Source organism: Hippocampus bargibanti, linkage group LG20 (assembly GCF_051943395.1).
Source record: "Hippocampus bargibanti isolate YZ-2025 linkage group LG20, ASM5194339v1, whole genome shotgun sequence".
Classification (NCBI taxonomy): domain Eukaryota; kingdom Metazoa; phylum Chordata; class Actinopteri; order Syngnathiformes; family Syngnathidae; genus Hippocampus; species Hippocampus bargibanti.
The window spans coordinates 7,891,664-7,912,193 of NC_142753.1; the positions used below are offsets into that span (position 1 = coordinate 7,891,664).

General features: G+C 41.6%; 2 protein-coding genes across 5 annotated transcripts in view; one reads left to right on the top strand and one right to left on the bottom strand.

Moving 5' to 3' along the window:
* LOC148882988 (zinc finger protein 40-like) overlaps window positions 1-7,374 on the bottom strand; it is a 38,937-nt gene extending 31,563 nt beyond the window's left edge. Inside the window, 2 exon segments of the mRNA XM_089023725.1 lie at window positions 6,288-6,425; window positions 7,266-7,374. Of these exon segments, the coding sequence (XP_088879851.1) occupies window positions 6,288-6,327 (40 nt within the window). The 5' untranslated portion in view covers window positions 6,328-6,425; window positions 7,266-7,374.
* Window positions 1-20,530, top strand: part of LOC148882986 (uncharacterized) — a 90,812-nt gene that overhangs the window by 64,191 nt on the left and 6,091 nt on the right. The window contains exons 1-5 of one of the 4 annotated variants that reach the window (XR_016118661.1): window positions 7,491-7,572; window positions 7,672-7,834; window positions 9,583-9,665; window positions 11,402-11,566; window positions 16,392-16,465. Coding sequence is in view for 1 of the 4 variants with exons in the window: in XM_089023732.1 (XP_088879858.1) it covers window positions 6,752-6,847 (96 nt within the window). In the remaining 3 variants the exon portion in view is untranslated. Of the gene's footprint in view, window positions 1-6,751; window positions 6,850-7,168; window positions 7,835-8,674; window positions 8,868-9,582; window positions 9,666-11,401; window positions 11,567-16,391; window positions 16,466-20,530 lie in introns of those variants that run through there. The other 3 variants (XR_016118659.1, XR_016118660.1, XM_089023732.1) reach the window with 3 other exon arrangements.

Genomic DNA, 20,530 nt, shown 5'->3' on the forward strand with positions numbered 1-20,530 from the left:
CTAGGAAAACACAGACCACCCACCCTGACCCGAACCACATGCCCGGTCGGCATTTGGGTCGCAGGCTCAAGTCGGAATGTGACCCGTGCTGTCTGCCTTCTTTTTTTTTTTAACAGTCACATCCCTAAAACGGACTTTGCATGTATCCTTTGTCTACTTACTAGTTCTGCAGGCAGTTGTAAACCCATCAATTAAAATAACAGTTTCATTTCAGACATAAATGATTCCGCTCACAGGATAAAATCAAGGCACTGAATTCATCGCGACATCAGATACTATAATCAAACTCACACAGAGCAGTCCGACACTTTGCTGACCAACCCATTAAAACCGCCTCTCATTATGACGCAGCTGTAATCCACCGCAAACCGCAAGCACAACAACCAAGACGTTTATAACCATTTAAATTGTTACCAGGCGGGTCAACAAACTCAAGGCGCCGAGACGTGCGGCGTATTCAAGTCCGCGCATGCTAATGATAAGCCGTCAAGAAATCTTCCTCCCGCTAAACCACTTTTTTTTAATTGCAGGTTAATTTTGTAGACTTTATCACTTTAAGTAACCTGGAATTTCATTGGAGGGTCTGAGTGCTTTTTATGTCTGACTTTTTTTTGCGCGCAAAACTCTTATTTCAGCCATTTACTGTTTGCCTGCCAGCCATGAGCTAAGTGTCACTGCTAATGTCCAGAAAGAGAGAGAAAGAAAAGAAAGTGATTCTGTCCGAGGGGGGGGAAACCACTGAGCGTTTGGCTTGAGCTGCTTAGAGACCAGCTGTTTGACAAAAGTAAACATCAGAAGGGAAAGAGAAAGATGGGGAGGGGGGTGCCGGAGTTCCGAAATTTCTGCATTGTTACCCGCAAAGCACGTCATAGAGGAAAAGTACACATTGGGAGGGAACATGGACCGTAACATGGAGTTGCTGTTGTGAAAATGGGAGCTTTGTTACATTTATTGACTTATGAAATTCTTTGAAAGACTCAAAATGCAAAATTCGGTAGGAACGTGTTTGAAAAAAACTGTTGGGTTGTTTTCACGAAAATGAAAACATGGAATGACTCATTTTAACTCATTCACTGCCAGACCAGGTGTAAAAATGTGTCCACTCCAGTGCCAGGGTTTTTGTCATTGTCACTTGAATTCCAGGACCCACAGAATATTGTGTTTTAGAACTACATAAATATTCAATTCAGCGTAAAAATCCTAAGACTCTTTTATTTCTTTAGGAAAAAAAAGGAGTTAATTCTTAAATTACATGGGTCTGGAGTTATTTGAGCTTGAAATGGGGGCGGCTGTCCAATACAATACATGTACAATGCAATACATACATATTGGTTTATATCACAGGTGTCAAAGTCAAGGCCCGCGGGCCAAATCCGGCCCGCCACATCATTTTTTTCGGCCCGCGAAAGCAAATCAAACTTGTTAAATTCCATGATGTTTGTCAAAATCTGAGCCAAAATTTCACATTTTTGGATGTCAACCACAATAAAAGTCATGATTCTTGACTTCAGATTAAAAAATGAGTTATTCATTAATTTGCTGTGTGCTCTATATGTAATATTTGAAGGGATTTAAACATTCTAATGGGTTCCCCAAATTCATAACGGCCCTCGAGAGGAAACCATAACTACAATGTGGCCCGCGGCAAAAAATGACTTTGACACCCCTGGTTTACATAGTGCTTTAACAACAGCTGAAGCTGGAACAAAGCGATAATATGGAAAAAAGAAATGCTGCCCCTTTGTGGAAGGGAAAAAGAAACATTGCCAGAGTTCTGACCAGCGCTTTATCGGCACCTAAGCATGAAAAAACAAAACCCGAACAAATTTGGGAATGGTGCTCTATGTCATATTTTCAATTCTCGAATACATTCGTGAATGGCAGTGAATGAGTTAAAAAAATGTGCATGAAAAAAAGCATTAAGCCCCCCCCCCCCCAAAAAAAAAAATGATAAACTTAATGTGTTCAACTTTGAAAGTGGCATTTTAAAGCATCTCGTTCTAATCAAAAATAAATGAATAGCAAAGAAACCTTAAAAGTATTTTATCTATCCACCGAACAGTAATACCAATTATAACTACGATTAATCGGACTGTGTGTTTGTGACAGTGCCGTCGCCGGTCATCATTGGCGACTTCTCCCTGAATGAATTCTTTTGTTACCCTGTGACAAGCATCTTCCTTCCTCAGGACAGCAAAAATAATAATAAGCAATAATAAATGAATAAATAACATAAAAATGCACCGTTAAACATTGTGGACAAATCTCTCCTCGGGCCGGTGTTTACAGTGCGTGATGGCTTATTGTGATTTGTTCAGAAATACAGCCAGCAATGAAGAACACTCGTGCTAAAATAACCAGAAGATTCATCATAAACAACAAACGTTTCCATCCCATCTGCCAGTCGTGTACCGACCGGTCGGTCAGTAACTCAAAAAGTGCGTGATCGACGCAAATCTTGCGCCAGGGCCAACAACCCCCGTAGCTTGAGATCAACCAAAGAATTAAAAAAAAAAAAAAAGTTCATGCCTAATGAAACGAAAAGAGCAGCCGTTGCGTAACTTTCTCCGACGATAGGTTCCAAGTAGGAAAGAGCTGTCATGAGACCATTTGGGTATTTTTTTTTCTGAGAAAGGGCAACTTTTAATTCAGATGATTGGGTCGATGGCGACCGCTGTGGTTTACTAAACTAGTGATACCTCGGTTTACGAACTCCTTGGCTTACAAACTTTTCGCTTTACGAACGTTAAAGTTATGAAAATTTTACCTTGGTATACAAACTTTTTTTTGTACACGGAGCTGCCTCAATGAGTGATGTGTCATTCGCGAACGAGCCCGTTCTTCTAACAACAAAATGGCAGCCGACTGTTTTTGTCCTCTAGTCTTCGGTTAAAGCCACGTGATTGGTTCTAGAACGCAGCAGTGAGGGGAGGTGGTTTAAACATTAAAGAGACAGCCAGACGATAGTGATAGAGTTTCAACTTTGATAGTTCAAAGGCACAGTGTAGACTGCAAGGTTAAAATATCCCATCAATCAGGCTCCACAAACAACCCGCACAAGCCTGTAACAATCTGTACACTTGATGCAAAAAGCTATCAACTCAGCTAAACAGAACACAATTGGTGAGGAACTAGATAAAATTATCGCAGAGAAAGCACCTACAAAGGGATCATTCCTCGAGATGGTGAAAGAAGAACGCTACGTTCCTCATCAAGTGTTTAATGGTGATGAAACCGGCCACTCCATTCCATCAAGCAATCAACGACCATCACAAATGTAAATAAAACGACTTTATTATACAGTACAGTTTATTTAATTATAATACCATAGTACATTTATTATACATAAAATAATGTATATTTTGTGTACTTTTAAGGCTTAGAAAATTAGAAAGTAGAAAATTATGTTTTATGGGGACCTGGGAATGGATTATTCTCATTTTAATGGTTTCCTATGGGAAATGATTTTTGGGGATACACACTTTTCGCCTTACACACGCTGCCTGGGTACCAATTAAGTTTGTAAACCAAGGTATTACTGTATTTCAGACCCAGCAGAACTGGCATGCTCATTCGGTGGCGGAGCAACCAAACGTCAGTTGACTGGAAGGTCACTTTTAGTTGTGTGCTGCGTTTGCTGGACTAAATTCTAAAAATGAGTCAGGATTATTTTTGTGTGTGTGTGTGTGTGTGTGGGGGGGGGGGGGGGGTCCTGTAAGAATCTCTTGCCCTTACATGGAAATGATTGAAATGGCTCCTTGTTCTAATTAGACATTCCGCTGCATTTACGTCTAATTTCAGAAAAATCCAGGCGGGATGAAATGCCTCAAATCAGATTACAGAGCGTCTGAAAGAAAAAAAAACAGGGGGGGGGTTCTTTTCCTCTCCTGTTTTCAAAACATTTAAAGGAATACTTTTTGTATGGTCTACCTCCCCACCACAGTTCATTTTGGGTTTTGGTCAAAGTACGGTCAGTTTGTTCTTCCAACATGAGGCCAGAAGTCATGTGACGTCTCTGACTGCAGAGGCGTCACATGACTTCCTGTGTGGAGATTGCATGTCCTCAGCATGCCTGTGTGGGTTTTCTTCGGGTACTCCGGTTTCCTCTCATATTTTAACTCATTCACTGCCAGACGATGTGCAGAAATGTGTCCACTCCAGTGCCAGGGTTTTTGTCATTGTCACTCAAATTCCAGGACCCATATAATATTGACTTTTAGGACTACATAAACATACACTGTTATAGAAACCTTAGACTCTCTTCTTACATCACAAAAAAAAGAGTTAATTCCTAAATTTTATGAGTCTGGAGTTATATGAGCTTGAAATGGGGGCGGCTGTCCAAAATACAATACATGTATTTTATTTATGTAGCGCTTTAACAACAGCTGAAGCTGGAGCAAAGCGCTAACATGAAAAAAGGGGAAATGCTGCCCCCTTGTGGAAGGGAAAACATTGCCAGAGATCTGGCCAGGGCTTTATTGCCACCCAGGCAAGAAAAAAACTAAACCCAAACTAATTCGGGAATGACGCTTGACGTCATATTTTCAATTCCTGAATAAATTCATGAATGAGTCAAAACTATGCATTGCAAGTTAACAGAACACCTGAAATTGTCCCAGGGTGTGATTGCGAGATGAAGCGTGTGTCAATATGTGCCTTGCGACTGGCTGGCGACCAGTTTAGGGTGTACCCCATATAATGCCAGTCGACGCCAGGATAGGCCATTCAATTGACATTCCTGACTAAAGGAAAAAAAAGTTAAATGTATTCTTGAGTTTCAGAGTCTGGACGTGGGAGGGGGGGGTCAGTCTTGATCAAATGACTGTCAACCAACATCTTTCCAAGTCCAAATGAATCACCGCCAAATGCAAAGACGACAAGACACTCTGGCAGCTGTCCTGACCCCCCCACCTCACCCCCCCTGCCTACACAGGACAAGCTGACATTAAAATAACATCAGGTGCAAAAGTTGGCCGGCAATTCATTCGTGTGGTGTCGCTCTACATCATCATCCTTTCCGTTGTTTTGACCAAGTGTCTACGCGGGGGGGGACAAATCAACAAAAGGTGCTCAGAGGCAATCGGGGAAATTTGCCGTGCCGATCCGCTATTGCAGAACGGCGACGATGCATACTTTCACACCCGCCGTGCTAACGCTAACAAATTCCCCAGATCTGCGAACTGCAAACGTCTGTTGACACACCAAATCTGTCAGTTCGCAACATAACACGCAAAGCCTTTCAGCCAATGGGGTGTCAAGCTGCTAATGCTTCCATATGCTCCATCGGCCATATTTTTGGCCAGCAAGCGAGCAATCATCACATTTATACTCCCCATACATTGTTACATAACGATAGCCATTCGAATCAAACCCAGAATCGCGCAAGTTTGAGGCGGATGTGAAAAGACCCCTAAAAACAGCATCAAGTTGCAATATATCTAAATGCATCTCTTGATTCTGCACTATGTACAGTCTTGTTTATAGAACGGTTTTTGCACATCTACATTTGCACAGTATACAGTTGACATTTTTATTTTGTTATGCTTAGAATATCTTGTTTTCTATCCTTTCACTCCCACCCCAACCCCATCCCTCTTCAATTGCTGCTGTGGACTGCAAATTTCCCCATTGCGGGACGAATAAAGGTATTCTGATTCTGATTCTGATTCTGAAGTGATGTCAATATCATCCAAAAATAATAATAAAATATAATAATAATAATAACATTATGGAAGCCATTACTCAGTGAATTAATCAGATATTACTACGGTGGAAGAAAAAAATGCCCTTAACTCATTCACTGCCATTCCCGAATTTGTTCAAATGGTGATTTTTCTTGTGGAGGTGCCGATAAAGCGCTGATCAGACCTCGGACAATGTTTTATCCCTTCCATAAGGGTGCATCATTTGCCTTTTGTCCATATTAGCGCTTTGTTACAGCTTCAGCTTTTTTTAAATTGCTATATAAATAGTATTGTATTGTATTTTGTACAGACGCCCCCATTTCAAGCACAGATAACTCCAGTCCCATATAATTTAGGAATTAACTTTTTTTTTCATGAAAGAAGAGAGTCATGTTTTTTTTACGCTGAATTTAATGTTTATGTCGTCCTAAAACTCAATATTCTGTAGGTCCTGGAATTTGAGTGAAAATGACAAAAACCCTGGCACTGTAGCGGACACATTTTCTGGCAGTCATCTGGCAGTGAATATTAAACCCAATAGTTACAAAATTCCAAAAAAATGAAACCAAAACAAAAAATTCCCACTGACTACAAACTCACCTTTTAGATTTTTAGGGTTGTTCTGCTTCGTACGCGGCATTTTTCCTCCTCAGTTCACAAAAGCATCCTGGGAAAACTGGCCGCTACCATCTTAGCTTCAGCGCAGTTGCGACCTGTGGCAGAGTCGACTGCATACATCTGAAATAAACAAACAAACAAAAAAAGGAGAGGAATTAAAAAAAAAAAGAGTTGAGCAGAAAAGGCCACACTGAACCCTTTGTTGGGTGTCACTTGGCAGCTGTGTGCTGATCTTAGGACAAAGCTGCTGATTGAGATTCGTCCTTAAACAGGTGCTTGACTTCTCACTGGTCCTCTGTGGAAACGAGGAGCGAGTCGACCATCATGTAAATATATCAGATGCAACCTGCCTTTGTAATTTTTTATGTATTTATTTATTATTATTTACGGAGAGGAAGGCGATGGATAAAAAGATACGGACAATAAACGCTTTATGTGCTCAACAGGGACGGATGCTCAGGGGTGACTCAGAGGACAGCCACCATCACGTGTATGTGCGGCCCCGTTTAAGTTGGATACAACTTGATCACATGAGAAAATGAAGGTATGTAAAATAAAAAAAAAAACGGGGAAGGTTTCATGCAAATTTGGGGGGAGGCAGGATAGAAATGACACATTGAGCTCATAGAGCTTCAAAAATGGCCACGAGAAGTATCGCGGCTAAAGGAAATACGGAGATATGACATTGTAAGAAAAATAAGAATAAATCACACCGAGCAAGTCCAATCGAGCCATATCAACACCTGCCGTCGCTATTGGACCCATCCTTTGTTTGCCCTCCGCTGTTATTACATAACACTTACTACAAGTGGATGCTACCACACCCCCACCCCCCTCCGCACACTTGCTACATGTGGCGCTAGAGCTATGGATGACATCATCGGAGGACAACGGCATCATCTGTCTACCTTGATTGAGAAGCGCCAACGACCGTGCACACCACGCGACGAAGCCTCTCACCTGGATGCACTCTTGAAGATTCTCCACGGCGGGGTTCGGCGAAGGCGAGGAGGAGAGAGACGTGCACGCCTGTCAGTCTTTCTGTCTGCAAGGCTGTCTTACCCCCTTCTCTCTCTTTCTGTCTCTCTCTCCCTCTCTCACCCCCCTTGCTCTCCTCCTGCCAGTGTGTTTGAGGAAACACCCCGATGCTAACCCAAGAAAAAACACCACCACCACCACTGCTACAATGGCCGAAAGCTTGTGTTTTGGAAAACACCTGACGACCAATTTCCACGCACACCCGTGGACCCGTCGTCACATCCATTATGTAAAAATAAGACCATGTGGAATTGTGCGCACTGCGATGGATGAGCATGCGGGACGGATTTCGTTACACCGTTTTGTTTTTGTTTATTTTTTTTTTAAGCGAAAATTCAGCATGAAGGTTGAGAATGATGCGATGGGCAAAAGGCGCATTTTGTTGCAACACGTGAACCGCCCTGCAAGAGAAGGAGGAGCCTGGGAAAACCCCCTCACCGTCGCTCTGCAACAGCGAAATGGAACACTTCCCTTCAGACAACAAAACCACGGTGCGCATTGCACGTTTTGCACAACAGCCGCGCACACGCACGGAGATCGGGTTCAAAATAGCGAGGGGGGGGGGGCTTTTACCCACAATGGTCGCCAAAAACGCAACCGAACATAATAAAAGGGCGAAGTTGCTGTAATAACCACGCGCCAGTGAATTACGCTCATCGTATCATCCGGGACATCCTGAACAGCTTTGCTTCCACGCGAACTTTAATGTGGGTGACACTTACGACGAGATCGCGAACTAAAGTCGCTTTTAAAGAGTAAAGCGACTTGGAATGAGAACGGAGAAGCCCACCGGGGTCGCGTCCCTCACGGGTGCTAGTGCAAAGCCACGCAGCAAAATAAAAGCTCACTCCGAGTAGCTTTCTTGATACTCACGGGAATTATTGAGTTAACGCACCTTGAAAGCGGCGAAAAAAAAAATTATCCAGCTCCGGATTTCTGTCTTCTCCTTCTCCCCTTACTTTCTATTGCAGGAAACAGACAGGCCCACTGACGTCACCGGGGGGTCCCTTCTCCGCCTCCCAGCCACGGGGTGTCCGCCGCAGTCAGCGGGGGGGTCGCGATGGTCGCAGCGACCGCGACTTTGGCTCATTCGCCCCAAAAAACGCCTAGCCATTTTTCTTTCTTTCGCTAATGGGAAAAAGACACAAGAAACGTTACATATGAGGCATAGAAACGCGTGTTTACAGTCCAAATGTGGCACCGCAGTGACGTAACGTCTTACGTGCACCCCCTTAGCGGATCCCCGTGCTCTCTCTCCTCGGCGCATAGTTTAGGATTGACGGTTTTCCCGGAGGTTCCTTGTTGTCAGGTCACGTTGTGCCCCTCCGCCACCACCGCCCGGGCTTTCCCATGCATCAACCCGCAGCGGGGAAACGACGGCGGGCCTTTCTGCCCGGATTGTCTGGCGGGGAATGCTTGCAGTCGCTCGCAAACAAGCATTCGCGTTTTAACACGACGCTTGACTGGTGAAAGGAAACAAAATAGCAACGAGTTATCTCCGTGTGCTTCCGCCATAAGATCAAAGTAGGGCATTTTCGTATGGATTTTAAAGCCAATATTTCGTACATTCTTATCGTTATGAGCAGCGGTGCTCAATACGTCTACCCCCCACCACCACCTTAAAAAAGAAAGACAAAAACATGTTACTGGCTCTTTACATGTGATTAACTCATTCACTGCCAGACGTGCAAAAATGTGTCCACTCCAGTGCCAGGGTTTTTGCAGTTTTACGACTAGATAACTATTCACTTGAGTGAGACTGTCTTCTTTCATCCCCAAAAAAATTGTTAAATTCCTACTTAAATTCCTAAATTATATGGGTCTGTAGTTATATGAGCTTGAAATGACGGTGGCTGTCTAAAATACAATGCAATACATGCATATTAGTTTATGTAGCACTTTAACAACAGCGGAAGCTGTAACAAAACACCAACATGGAAAAGAAGGAACTGCTTCCCCCTTGTGGAAGGGAAAAACATTGCCAGAGGTCTGGCCAGCGCTTTATCACCATCCAAACAAGAAAAAAACTAAACCTGAATAAATTGGGGAATGGCGCTCTACAAAATATTTTCAATTTCTTAATAAATCCGAGAATGGCAGTGAATGAGTTAACATGATTTGGTGATATAATTACTTTTGCAAAAAGTGTACAAAAAAACTTCACTGAACGCACTGGCACAAAATGGCAATCTGGAGTGCTTGGTGACACATTTAAAATGAATGCCGTCTTTTTTTGCAGAACCATACTGTCCTCTGGAGCTCTTCCCATGCCCGCCTCAAAACCCAGACCTAAACCCCAGTTGAAAACCTGCAAAAAAAGAAGTGAGTGCATTATTTGAGAAGATTAGGTGCTGTTTTGTTGGGGAAAAGGTATTCACATCAGGAGTGCTATTAATTGCGGCACATGTATGAATCCAAACTTGAAAATATTACCATTTTAGAACATGACACATCGACCTAGCAAACTTTCATAGAACATGCTAACGCTACCTCATCCCCACAAACCTCCCCAAATAGAAAATGAGTCCACGCTAGGATTTAATATTTGACCGCCTCCTTTTTTCCCATTATGATGTAATGTTTTTATTTTCATTCTCTGCCTTGCTTTATACCCACCATGAGTTGGCCAGGCTATGACACATCACAAAATCATAAAGGGCAGGCTATTTTTTTGCCTTAACAGTATGGGGTCATGTGAAATGGACGTTTATATTGTAACTGCATTTAACCGAGGCACCATACTTGTTATTTATTTGTCAAAGCGCTTGATGATTCAAGGCAAGACTTAAAGGACAACCGACACCATGTTTTTGTTTCCTAACTGACATCAGAAAAACGTTTTATAGCATCTAAAATACCCAAAACACACAGGCTGATATTTTTAGTCAAATGCAAAACACCAATAAAAAAAGAGTTAAAGTGTCCCAAAAGTACTTAAAAATGACCTCGGAGATGCCGAGTTTCAGAAGGTCCCGCCCCCTTGTTCGTGACGTCACGCCAGGACGTATTGCTTGCTCTGGAATCAAAACAATGGCTTCAGATTCGGAGAAAATGCTTTCTTGTGACTCATCCAGTTATGAATATGATTCAAATAGTTCTGAAGAGGAAAGCATCAATGTTTGCAATCAATTAATGAAGTTCTTCCGTCTCATTTTTGAGGTGTCTGGACAGAAATGTAGTGTCCCAGAAAATGCACAGGATGGCGCCAAAGCTCCGTTGGAAATGGGCTGATTTGTCTGCTGGGAATTTGTGTCAACTAGTATCAAATAGTAGTCTTGGTGCAACACACAACGATTCACCATCGCGGATATTTTTTCCTTCTAATTTCGCCATCAATATGAAGTTTTCAGACCAAACAAAGTACCCAGAATGCATTGTGTGTCGCTTTCTCAGTCAGGGCCGTTCCTTCCGTGACGTCAGGAATCGTCACAAACTCAAAAACAAGACTTCCTGAATATTCAGTGCAAGTCTTAAAACGTAAAATATAGCTATATGCCGTGGAATCTTTGTAACATACGCTCAGTAGAAGTCATTTGAAGTGATTTGACAAATTATGGACACAACTTGTCCCTGTCGATTGAAAAACATCAAATGATGGGTGTGCATCAATAAGGCATCATACACACGCACCCACATACACACACATTGGATTCTAAGGGTGTTCCTAACGAAGCATCCAGAGAGTTTCAAAACAGCCCATTACGGTCCGTTAATGTCAAATCTTCATCTAAGCATCATCTCCATCTTCTTGTTTATACTTGAAATGCTTAGAAAACATTTGCAGGAAGTGGGGTGGGGGGGGGCTGTCGCACAAGGAAAAATCTCGTCAGCTGCATTGTTTCTACTTTTAAGACCTTCAACTGGAAAAAGAAAAAAGGAGGAGGGAAGCGAGAGGGGGGTGGGGATAACTCACAGGGTTTGTTGGAAAAATTCCTCACGAGTCAGGGAGTTAGAAGAGAGGACGACAACGGAAGTCGCTCCCCCGCCGCTTCATCCATCAACTGATTTATGACTTACACGCGGCAATTCATAACCTTCTCTTGTCCTTGTGTGCGCAGGCTCTGGGCAATGTCATGGCGGCGCACGGCCCGAGGCTGAAAGACGAGAAAGACCCAAAGCCACGAGCTTCGAAAAGAAGCTTCCTGCACCCCCTGCATACTATGACATGTTTCAGTGTGCCGTGCCTCGTTGTTCTGGGATGCTGCGAGGGAAAACATCAATAAGTAAGTTGTAGAACGTTGGCCTTCGTCATGGTATTTTTGGAGTTGATCACATCTGAGTATACGCCGCACACCCCCAATGAATGGTGTATTTTAAAACTTGGTCCACATATAAGGTGCACCGGAGTATAAGGCGCACCTTCAATGAATGAAAAAAAGATTCCCAAATATAATACTGTATATAAATATATCCAAACACTCCCCTACGTACAAACATTCTAGTTACGAACAACGGTACATATGAACATATTTGCGGGTATGTCGAAAAATGTTGGGATGGAGATGCTGTAAGTTACATTTTGTATTGCGGGCCTTTTTTTCAGGGTAGTGCTTCTTTCCGCCGCTAATACCAACCACAAGGCGCTGTGAGAGCTCTCTCTCTCTCTCTCGCTCTCTCACTCTTTAACATGTAGTATTCTCTCCAGTTGTACATGTACATATCTTTAGAGAGCATATATTTTCTTAAATGTTTATTTTTCAGTACAAAACAATACAGGTACTTATACAAACCTTAAACATACAGTGAGACCTCAACTTACGAACTTAATTGGTTCCCAGACAGAGTGTGTAAGGCGAAAAGCGTGTATCTCAAAAACAAAATTCCCATAGGAAACCATTAAAATGGGAATAATCCGTTCCCGGGTTTCCATAAAATATAGTTGTTAACTAAATAAGCCTTAAAACTCCACACAACATACCTTATTCTATGTATAATGCATGTGCTATTGTATTGTAATGAAAGAAATACACTGCATTGTATCATAAAGTCACTTTATTTGCATTTGTGATGGTCATTGATGGCTTGATGGAATGGCGTTGGAGGTCGAAGGTCAAAGGGAATTGCTGTTTGGAAAGTGAGGCGCATTACATGAGGACTGTAATTAAAGAAATAAACTGTGCTATAAAATAAAGTTTTATTTACCTTTTTGATGGTCGTTGATGGCTTATGGAAGGAGAGTCACCTTCCATAAGGACTGTTGGTAACTTAACCTCTGGTGCTGTTCGGTCGTGTGCTTCCGCCGAAGATCACTCCGCCAGCCGTGGTGGGTGTGTATTATGAAAATAGAGCTTATTATAAGGTTTAATTTTCATAAATTTGACGTTTGTAAGACGAAAAGTTCGTAAGTTAAGGTGTTTGTAAGTGATCACATTGCCTGTAAGTGGCACTTTTGACTGCTCACCCACAGAAAAACGTATCCCGTGACTGAAAAGTGACCTTGAGAGTTTTGAAAGGCGCTTATAAATGAAGCGTATTATTATTATATGTACATGTCAAGAAACGTATGATCCATACCTGTCAACCTTGGCTAATAGCTGCCCTTATAAATGATTACAATTCCCGTATAAAAGTTGTAGTACGCCGTACATTATTTGAAATGATAAAAAAAAAACGCTAACACAAGCGGGAATGCAGTTTACCGTGCATGCGCACATTATGCTTTCATGATAAACCATACACAGTGATAAAAATGATATACATATGATCAAGTACTGAGGACCTTTTGTCGACGATCTTTTCCGTCCAGCGTATTAACCTTGGAGACTCTCCCATTGTTTTTGGTGGCGACCCGATCCTAGAGTTTTTCTCTTCTTACTTGGCGGTTCTCCCATGCTTACTTCTACGTTATAAATAGTTGATTCCTTGATTGCAACACAAATGCCGTACTTCAAATACGGAAACGGAACTACAAAATCAAATGAAAACAATGTGACCCGCATGCGCATATCATGCTTCATCGACAAAGACTCGATAACCCCAGATTTTTTTTTTTTTATCGTATAAAAATTGTTATACGGCGTACACAATTCAAAATGACGAAAGAAACGTATGGAATACGGGGAAAACGTATAAGTTGACAGGTATATTAAATATTATGCTTTAATAAGAGCATTATGGACAAGATTAGAAACGTTTCTTGCGCCCCCTGTGGACAAAACGGCAACATACTTAGTTGCCCACTCGAATTCACATATTTCACACTCCAGAACAGCGCTGGAAAACCTCTAGAAAATATAAAGTGATGACTTTTGGGGCTTGCTGTGGTACAAGACCCCCCCCCCCCCCCCCCCCCCCCCGAGCTCAGTCCGACGTCTATGAATTATACATGCCTGACGTCACACCTCCCACGCTGCCTTATGTAACGTCATCCACGCGTGTCGACGTGGATTTATTTATAACCAGACTGGGATCGAGGCGAGCGTGACTCATTCTGTTTGCTCTTTATTTTTACACCACTATGTTGCCACCTACACACCCGCATCCTATCTCTGGGTCACCCATGTTGGTTGACAAATTGAGATGATGGTGAATATATAGATTCCGTCCACTATTGATCAATAATAAAGCTGACTTTAACTTTGACTTTACTGGTAGTTTCGGCTCTATATATATATACAGTGAGACCTCAACTTACAAACACCTTAACTTACAAACTTTTCGTCTTACAAACGTCAAATTTATGAAAATTAAACCTTATAATAAGCTCTATTTTCATAATACACACCCACCACGGCTGGCGGAGTGATCTTCGGCGGAAGCACACGACCGAACAGCACCAACAGTCCTTATGGAAGGTGACTCTCCTTCCATAAGCCATCAACGACCATCAAAACTTTATTTTACAGCACAGTTTATTTCTTTAATTACAGTCCTCATGCAATTCCCTTTGACCTTCGACCTCCAACGCCATTCCATCAAGCCATATATGACCATCACAAATGTAAATAAAGTGACGTTATGATACAATGCAGTGTATTTCTTTCATTGCAATACAATAGCACATGCATTATACATAGAATAAGGTATGGTGTGTGTAGTTTTAAGGCTTATTTAGTTGAAAAGTATATTTTATGGAAACCCGCGAACGGATTATTCCCATTTTAATGGTTTCCTATGGGATTTTTTTTTTTGAGATGCACACTTTTCGCCTTACACACTCAGTCTGGGAACCAATTAAGTTCGTAAGTTGAGGTCTCACTGTATAGGTTCAATTTGGACCGTTCGTACAATAGACTGCTTAGGCAACATAGGTTTAGTTATGCTGATGAGGTGATAATTCCGAGTGGGCCACTAATCACTTTGGGGCTGCCTAACAGGAAATAATCCAATACCAAAGGCAACCTGTAGACTCCGCTAGCTGTCATTGTCACATGCTTGCTCACTAGAACTGAGCTTTGAGGAAAGGTCACCATCGCAGAGTGAAAACAACGGCTCAGATCAAAGTCGCCCCCCCCTCCCTCCCTCCTGTATCCATCACCCGCTTCACCGAAAGCCGCGGGACGGCTGCCGGTGCTCAAACGAGCGGCGACGTCTCAGCGGTGGCCGCAGACCTCGTTGTACTCCATCAAAATGTCAGTACCCAACCAGGGCAGGAACGCCATGCAAAAGGCGAAGGGGTCACCAGGTGTGCAGAGGGGGCGAATACAGAGCCATCATCGTCTCCCCCTGTTTTGAAAAAGCCTTTCCGTCACATTTAGCCTGACATCCGAGTATTATATAACAGTCCTGGTGTAATACGTCCAGTATTGATGAACAAGGTTTTTTTTTCTTTTCTTAATATCACAACTCATCTGGATCAAGAAAGCCCCAGACAGTCGCCTCACAGTTACAACAAACACATTACGTAACAGCGCAAGCAGAGTGCATAGAGGAGGAAATCCTCTGCAGCCGTAACTTTTTCAAGTCCTTCGCAGCTCTCCGAAAATTGCTATCTGTGCTCCGACACCGGGCTGGCCTTACCGCTCCAATGTTAAAATGTGTCTGCGGCACCCTCTTTAGATGGGAAGATTCTTATCACAGAATGGTGCTACTTTCATCCCTCGAAAGGGGAAATTGAAAGCCTCGTTTGACAGGGAAGTGGAAGAAAAAAGGAAAGAAATCCAATCCGAGAGACACAAGGGGTATTTTTACAGCATTTTATCAGTCTAAGAGACTAACGCGCAAACAATCAGAATTTGTTATTTACTATAGTTAACTCATTCACTGCCATTCATAAATTTATTCAGGGATTTAAAAATATGACAGAGCGCCATTCATGAATTTGTTCGGGTTTTGTTTTTTTCACGCTTGGGTGCCCATAAAGCGCTGGCAAGACCTCTGGCAATTATTTTTTTTCTTCTTCCACAAGGGGGAAGCATTTCCCTTTGTTCCATGTTAGCGCTTGTTCCAGCTTCAGCTGTTGTTAAAGCGCCATATGAATCAATATGTATGTATTGCATTGTATTTCGGACAGCCGCCCTCATTTCAAGCTCATATAGCTCCAAACCCATATCTTAGGAATTAACTCTTTTTCTTCCTGATGAAAGAAGAAAGTCTAAGGTTTCTTACGCTGAATTGAATGTTTATGTAGTCCTAAAACTCAATATTCTGTTTGACCAGGAATTCGAGTGATAATGACAAAAACCTGGCACTGGAATGGACACATTTTTGCACGTCTGGCAGTGAATAATAATAATAATAATAATAATAATAATAATAATAATAAACAATCATCATCATCATCATCATAATGATAATAATCATCATAATAAATAAATAGTATGATAATCATTATACTAATACTAATACTAATACTATATATATATATATATACTAATATAATAATAATACTGCTGCTACTACTACTACTACTATGACAACAACAACTACTACTACTACTACTACTACTACTACTACTACTACTAATAATAATAATAATAATAATAATAACAATAATAACAATGAGTTGTTTTTTTCTTCTTTTTTGGTATGTTGACCCCCACTAAACACAAGAAAGCCGGCTCTAAATGTCATTAAAATAACAGCAAACTACCACTTTTTTTTCTCCAGTTGATCTCGATGGTGTCGCCCGCCGCTTGTGAAGGTCCAGATGAGAACAACCTAGGACACCTTCCATGCCTCAGGTGAATATGTGACTCATGTTTCGATTTAGAGGAGATCATCACCTGCTTGCAAACGGATATTGACTATCAAAGAGAGTGTTGGAGACTTGCCGGAGGCTGAATCCCTGCGGGGGGGGGTGGGCTCCTCGTTTCGGGAGGAAGCACCGCCAGTGGCATTCGGTGAAAAGGGCGATGCTGCCCTCTAGTTGCCATGTTGAGAAAAACATTTTAAAAGGCTTGATCACCCACGGCGATGCAATTGATAAATATCAACCATTATCACCGCAATTACTATTTGTTCTTTGCAAAAGACAAAAATACATTTTAAAAATCTATTTTAAAAGAAATTCTAGGTGGTAGCTGGGGTTTAGTGTGAACTAATTTAATCCACCTCATAACTTCATGGTTGTCACCTTTCAATGACAGAAACAATAATATTGGTTAACACTTAATTTTAATCAGAGATGCGTTGATGCTAACGCTAGGAATTAATCAACATCATTACATGGAAACAACTATAATTTAGGGAATAAATGTAAGTCAGTTGATCAGATAACGTGCATCACTAGGTTAACTCATTCATTGCCAGATGATGTGCAAAAATGTGTCCACTGCAGTGCCAGGGTTTTTGTCATTTTTATTCAAATTGCAGGACCCACAGAATATTGAGTTTTAGGACGACATAAACATTCAATACAGCGTTAAAAACCGTAGACTCTTTTCTTTCATCAGAAAAAAAAAGTTAATTCTTAAGTTATCTGGGTCTGGTGTTATCTGTGCTTGAAATGGGGGCGGCTGTCCAAAATACAATACTGTTTATATCGTGTTTTAGCAACAGCTGAAGCTGGAATAAAGCGCTAACGTGGAAAAAAGAGAAATGCTGCCCCCTTGTGGAAAAGAAAACAAATGTGGCCAGCGCTTTATCGGCACCAAAGCACAAAAAAAAACCCGAACAAATTCAGAAATGTTGCTCCATGTCATATTTTCAATTCCCGAATATATTCGGGAATGAGTTAATACGGATTCCCAATTACCTTTTGTCTTTGCGGTTAACTAGTGATCACTAAATGTCTGCCTTTTGGTTTCATCAGTGAGTATTTATTTATTTATTTTTAATCATCTCATCTTTGCACGCGATTGCGGCTCAAGACAATCACTTGCAAATGTTACCCGTTGACTTCCAGACCATTTCATTACTATCAATCACACACACAAAAAAAAAAAGACTTAAAAGACCAAAATTGTCCACTCTAAATTTAGAGCAAAGAAAAACAAGCTAGCGTTTGCCCTTTATTTGATCGCTCCTCTCCGCCTTTACTCTCAATTTCATTGTGTTGCTGTCACTGCGGGAAAACGTGTCGGACATTCCAGGCCGGGGGGACGGAGGTTCGCTCCCAAAGTAAACTCAGACGTAGAGATCAGAGTGAAATCCAGACAGCCGGCGCTGCTGTGACAGCGGGGCCCGACTCTCAGATGGAGCCGGTCCTCGTGGACTGTTTGTCTGTTGTCCGCTCTTTATATACTGTACATGTTGAGCGACTGGAATCAAACCACGGAGCACAAAGGCAAGGTCAATAATGTGAAGTGATCTGCTGGGTCGAAAGACTTGGCCGGATTCCAGTCATTGTTGACGTGGTGTTTTTTTTTTTTCTCTACAGTCCCCTTGTCTGCACTCGCGCTAAACTTTTGAGGAGTTCCTGGGACGGAAATAATAAGACAATAGCAGCGAGTGGCACAGCGGTCAGTAAAAAGTGAGATTGAGGCTGCGTACCAAGTCGAGCTCCTCGATTTTATCATTTGAATATGCATTTAGTTTGCATTAATGGCAATGCAAATTTATTATCAGTTGAAAGATGCAAATGATCAATTGCAGATTATTGTTGATTATTTAACTACCGCCAGCCAGCCAGACGTCCAGTCGCATAGTTTAAAAACTATAAAATCTATATACCATGATTTTTTTTTTTAAGTAAATACCAATATAGTTCATTAAAGGACAACCGACGCGAAGTTGAGGCCATGATTTGTAAAATGGCTTCAAATGACTTCTACTGAGCGTATTTTAATAAGATTCCACCGCATATAGCTATATTTTACGTTTTAAGACTCACGCTGAATATTCAGGAAGTCTTGTTTTTGAGTTGGTGACAAGTCCGTACCTGACGTCACAAAAGGACCACCCTTGACCGTAAAAAAAGACACATTGTAGTGGTCCTTCCATCACGTCGATGTATTTTTCTGTACTTGTTTGGTCTGGGGACCTCGTGTTGCACCCAAAAGCCGCCAGAAGGCCAGAAGAGGGCGTCCAAGCACCATATAAGGAATTTATCAGCCTGTGGAAACGGAGGTGGCCACAGGCCATTTTGTGCCTCTTTTTTTGGGTGAGAGATTTCCCCCCAATGTTGCCTCAAAATGGCACAAATAAATTCTTTAATCGATTGCAAACATGTATGCTTTCCTCTTCAGAAGTATTTGAATCATATTCATCACTGGATGTGTAACAAGAAAGCATGTTCTCCGAATCTGAAGCCATTGTTTTGATTCACAAACAATGCAAGACGTCTTGGCGTGACGTCACGAACTGGGGGCGGGACTTTCTGAAAATGCCCAATTCGCAGCTCAATTTTTTGCAGATTTTGGACACTTTAAGTCATTTTTATTGGTGTTTTGCATTTGACTAAAAATGCGTGTTTTGGGTATTTTAGATGCTATAACACGTTTTTCTGATGTCAGTTAAAAAACAAGAAAGTGACGTCGGTTGTCCTTGAACTGCCAACAATGCGCAAACGTGTCTAGTCCAGTGCCAATTTTTTTTTTTGTCATTTTCACTCAAATTGCATGACCCACAAAATATTGAGTTTTAGGACTACATCAACATTCAATGCAGCATAAGAAACCTAAGACCACGGGTGTCAAAGTCAAGGCCCGGGGGCCAAATCTGGCCCACCACATCATTTTATTAGGCCCCCGAAAGCAACTCAAACTTGTGAAATTCCATGATGCTTGCTAAAGTTCGAACAAAAAATGTCAAATTGATGTATGTAAACCACAATAACGGTCATTATTTTTTACTTCAAATTTGAAAACTAGTTATTCGTGAATTTATTGTGGGCTCTATATGTAATATGTGGAGGGGATTAAGCATTTTAATGGTTTCCCCAAATTCATAACGGCCCCCAGAGAGGAAACCATAACTACAATGTGGCCCGCGGCAAAAAAAATAGTTTGACATCCTTGCCTCAGACTCTCTTCTTTCATCAGAAAAAAGGTTTATTCCTAAATTGTATAGGTCTGGAGTTATATGAGCTTGAAATGAGGGCAACTGTCGAAAATACAACGCAATACAGTAAAGTCTCGTTATATCGATATTCAAGGGAGTCCGAAAAAATATCGATATAACCGGGACTATCGATATATCCGACCCTGTTTGCATGTAACTTTCTCCGTGCGTGCATAGAAATAGTATCGATATAACCGGGACTATCGATATATCCGATATCGATATAACGAGACTTTACTGTATATACATATTGATTTATATAGCGCTTTAACAACAGCTGGAGCTGTAACAAAGCGCTAACATGAGAAAAAAGGGAAATTCTGCCCCCCTGTGGAAGGGAAAAAACATTGTCAGAGGTCTGGCCAGCGCTTTATTGGCACCCAAGAATGAAAAAATAAAACCAGAATAAAGTCGGGAATGGCGCTCAATGTCCTATTTTCAATTCCCGAATACATTGTGAATGGCAGTGAATGATTTGGCTGTCCAAAAAGGGAAAAAAAAAAAATAAAAAAAAATCACATCCTGTCTGGAAACGTGACCCGAATAGCAACAAAATGTCAAACATTTCAAGACAAAACAATTCTGCGCCTTTAGCAATTGTGTTTCGTTTAGCCATGGAGTCTGGGGTACAATCAAAATGTTTAGGGAGGGGATTGGGAGGCCGCGTCCGCCTGTCATCACAATGTTGATCATAGTTTAGGTTTTTTTTTGTAGGGGTGAGGGTGGGGTTATATCGTGCCACCAAATGAAAACAGCTGATAACATGGAAAAAAAGGCAAATGCTGCCCCTTTGTGGAAAAAGAAAA